Source organism: Etheostoma cragini, chromosome 9 (genome assembly GCF_013103735.1).
Source record: "Etheostoma cragini isolate CJK2018 chromosome 9, CSU_Ecrag_1.0, whole genome shotgun sequence".
Taxonomy (NCBI): domain Eukaryota; kingdom Metazoa; phylum Chordata; class Actinopteri; order Perciformes; family Percidae; genus Etheostoma; species Etheostoma cragini.
In genome coordinates, this window is record NC_048415.1 from 431,700 (window position 1) to 434,853 (window position 3,154).

The 3,154-nt window shown below is 51.1% G+C and overlaps 1 protein-coding gene across 1 annotated transcript in view; it reads left to right on the plus strand.

Moving 5' to 3' along the window:
- The window catches only part of frem1b (Fras1 related extracellular matrix 1b), a gene marked incomplete at its 3' end in the record, with an annotated part of 32,598 nt that overhangs the window by 15,785 nt on the left and 13,659 nt on the right, over positions 1-3,154 (plus strand). The window contains exons 18-21 of the mRNA XM_034882119.1: positions 112-300; positions 444-640; positions 1,862-2,069; positions 2,938-3,082. Of these exons, the coding sequence (XP_034738010.1) occupies positions 112-300; positions 444-640; positions 1,862-2,069; positions 2,938-3,082 (739 nt within the window). The remainder of the gene's footprint in view (positions 1-111; positions 301-443; positions 641-1,861; positions 2,070-2,937; positions 3,083-3,154) is intronic.

Consider the following 3,154-nt stretch of genomic DNA (forward strand, 5'->3'; position numbering starts at 1 on the left):
GAGGGAGGGAGGGAGGGAGGGAGGGAGGGAGGAGGGATGGATTGATGATGATGATGACGATAGATGGACGATGGATGGATGATACATGATGTTCTCTGTGTGCTGGTTCAGGTGAGTCGATGTTGGTGGTGGACGAGGGCTCCTCGGCCTGTCTGTGTGGGGGGGTCCTGGGGGCCTCGGACCCCGACAGCCCCCCCGAGCAGCTCACCTTCCACCTGGAGACGCGTCCTCTGCACGGCTTCCTGGAGAACACGCTGCCGGCCCCCGGCTCCGAGAAGAGCAACGCCGGAGTCCCACTCGGTCAGTGGGATGTCGTCTGTGTGTGTTTGTGTATGTGTGTGTATCTGTCTGTGTGTGTGTGTGTGTGTCTAAGTGTGTGTGTGTGTGTGTGTGTGTGTTTTGATCACACCTGACCTGACCCTGGTGTACCTCTTTTGTCCCAGAATCCTTCAGTCTCGTCCACCTGACCTCCGGTTTCATCAACTACGTCCAATCAGAGAGCAGAGGGGCGGAGCCTACTGTGGACCAGCTGTCCGTCAGTGTGAGTGACGGGCTGCACCGCTCCGCCCCCGTCCCCTTCTACATCATCATTAATCCGACCAATGACGAGGCGCCTTCGCTTCTGCTCGCCAACTTCACCGTACGTCCGCCTCAAGAATAACTTGTGTGTTTGTGTGTGTCTGACTGTCTGACTGTCTGTGTGTGTGTGTGTGTGTCTGTGTGTGTGTGTGTGTGTCTGTGTGTGTGTCTGTGTGTGTCTGACTGTCTGTGTGTGTCTGTGTCGGTGTGTGTGTGTGTGTGTCTGACTGTCTGTGTGTGTCTGTGTCGGTGTGTGTGTGTGTGAGAATAACTTTTGGTTTGTCACCACACGAGGAGTCACATGTCCAGACCTTACGCCACAGCACTGGGAATAAGGACCACAGATGCATTCTGGGATAGGAGAAAAAAATGCTCTGTGTTGTTTGTGTCACAGACTTGAGATGCGCATGCGTCACTTTACGACAAGTAGTTAGCATCTATGGTTAGCATATAAGCATCAGCTCTCAAAGGGCTACGCCTATACTCACAGAATCTAGAGTTACGATCCGTAACTATTCGTTCCTCATTATCTCTTACCAGAGTATCTCTGAGTGTTCTTCGTCCACATCAAACCCACCAATCAGTCCCAAAACGTCCCCGTTTGAGAGTAGACGCCCTGAACATAGTCTTTATAGATCTTTACAATCGTTCCCAGAGAGGACCGAGCAGGCGGCCTTGATGCACCGTCCAAATCTTCAATTAAAATTTGACGTTTTCAGCGTGTGACGTTGCTAGCTTGAAGTTTGTTGATGTTTCCCAAAGTGAACAGAGTCTCAGAACGGCGTCACACAGAGAGCAGGTGGTTTTGTCCTGGATGTGTACTTCCATTGATCCAGACTACCCTACGAGTGTTAAAGGTCCCATTGCATGAAAATGTCACTTTATGAGGATTTTTTAACATTAATATGAGTTCCCCCAGCCTGCTTATGCCCCCCCCCCCCCAGTGGGTGGAAAGGGAGATGGATACAGATCTGCCTTTGAGAATATATAAGCTCAGATGGGCCGATCTGGAATATTTCCGTTATGATGTCATAAGGGGTAAGGTTACCTCCCCTTTTTTTGTTTTGTCCACACAGAAAATTTGGCCCGGCCTATGTAAAAATGATACAGTATTAGGGGACCACTAAGGTCTATATAAAGAGACTTCAGATACAGTATTAGGGGACCACTAAGGTCTATATAAAGAGACTTCAGATACAGTATTAGGGACCACTAAGGTCTATATAAAGAGACTTCAGATACAGTATTAGGGACCACTAAGGTTGTTGGTGTCCCCCTGCAGGTGAAGGAGGGCGGGCTGAGGGCGCTGACTCCGTCTGTCCTGAACGGTTTTGACTTGGACGCTCCCCCGGACGTCCTGACCTTCACGCTGGTGCAGCCGCCGGCTCACGGCCGTCTGATCAACGGCGTCTACGGCACGGACACGGGAGCCGAGCTCCTGCAGAGGAGCCTGCCCGTCACCTCCTTCACCCTGCAAGAGCTCCGACAAGGTGAGGAAAACCGCTGACGGGTCGCCGTGACAAAGGGTCGAATGGTTTGTGTATCAGATTCAGGTTTAAGTTACTGTATTGTTACACGTAGGTAAATTTGATGCAAAGTTAAAAACATACAAAGGGACAATACAACTCTTAGGGCGCTATCTTGGACCTGGAGCCCATGGGCGTGCTGGTCTTACAGGGAGGTGTGTTCAGGTGCATTCTGGGCGTGCTGGTCTTACAGGGAGGTGTGTTCAGGGTCATTCTGGGCGTGCTGGTCTTACAGGGAGGTGTGTTCAGGTGCATTCTGGGTGTGCTGGTCTTACAGGGAGGTGTGTTCAGGTGCATTCTGGGTGTGCTGGTCTTACAGGGAGGTGTGTTCAGGTGCATTCTGGGCGTGCTGGTCTTACAGGGAGGTGTGTTCAGGTGCATTCTGGGCGTGCTGGTCTTACAGGGAGGTGTGTTCAGGTGCATTCTGGGCGTGCTGGTCTTACAGGGAGGTGTGTTCAGGTGCATTCTGGGCGTGTTGGTCTTACAGGGAGGTGTGTTCAGGTGCATTCTGGGTGTGCTGGTCTTAGTGGGTGGTGCGTTCAGGTGCATTCTGGGTGTGCTGGTCTTACATGGAGGTGTGTTCAGGTGCATTCTGGGAGTGCTGGTCTTATATGTGCGTACATGTTTATGTGTGTGTGTGGTTGTGTATGCAGGGACAGTACATATGTGTGTGTACTTCTGTGTATATACTGTATATCTTATCTTATATTCTGTGCTTTTAGAGTCAAAAGAAACGAATGAAAGAAACAAAGATGGAAAGATCAGAGATGGTCTGTATTTATAACTAACCCTCCCCCTCTTCCTCCTCTTCCTCCTCTTCCTCACTCTGCAGGCATGAAGATCGTGTACATGCACAATGACACAGAAACCCTGAAGGACGCCGTGTCTCTGCGACTGACAGATGGCGTCCACACAGTCCAGGGGACGGCTCAGGTCACCGTGCTGCCGGTCAACGACCAGACGCCTCGACTTCTCAAGTACACACACACACACACACACACATAGACACACACCCACATACCCACCCACACACACACACACACACACAC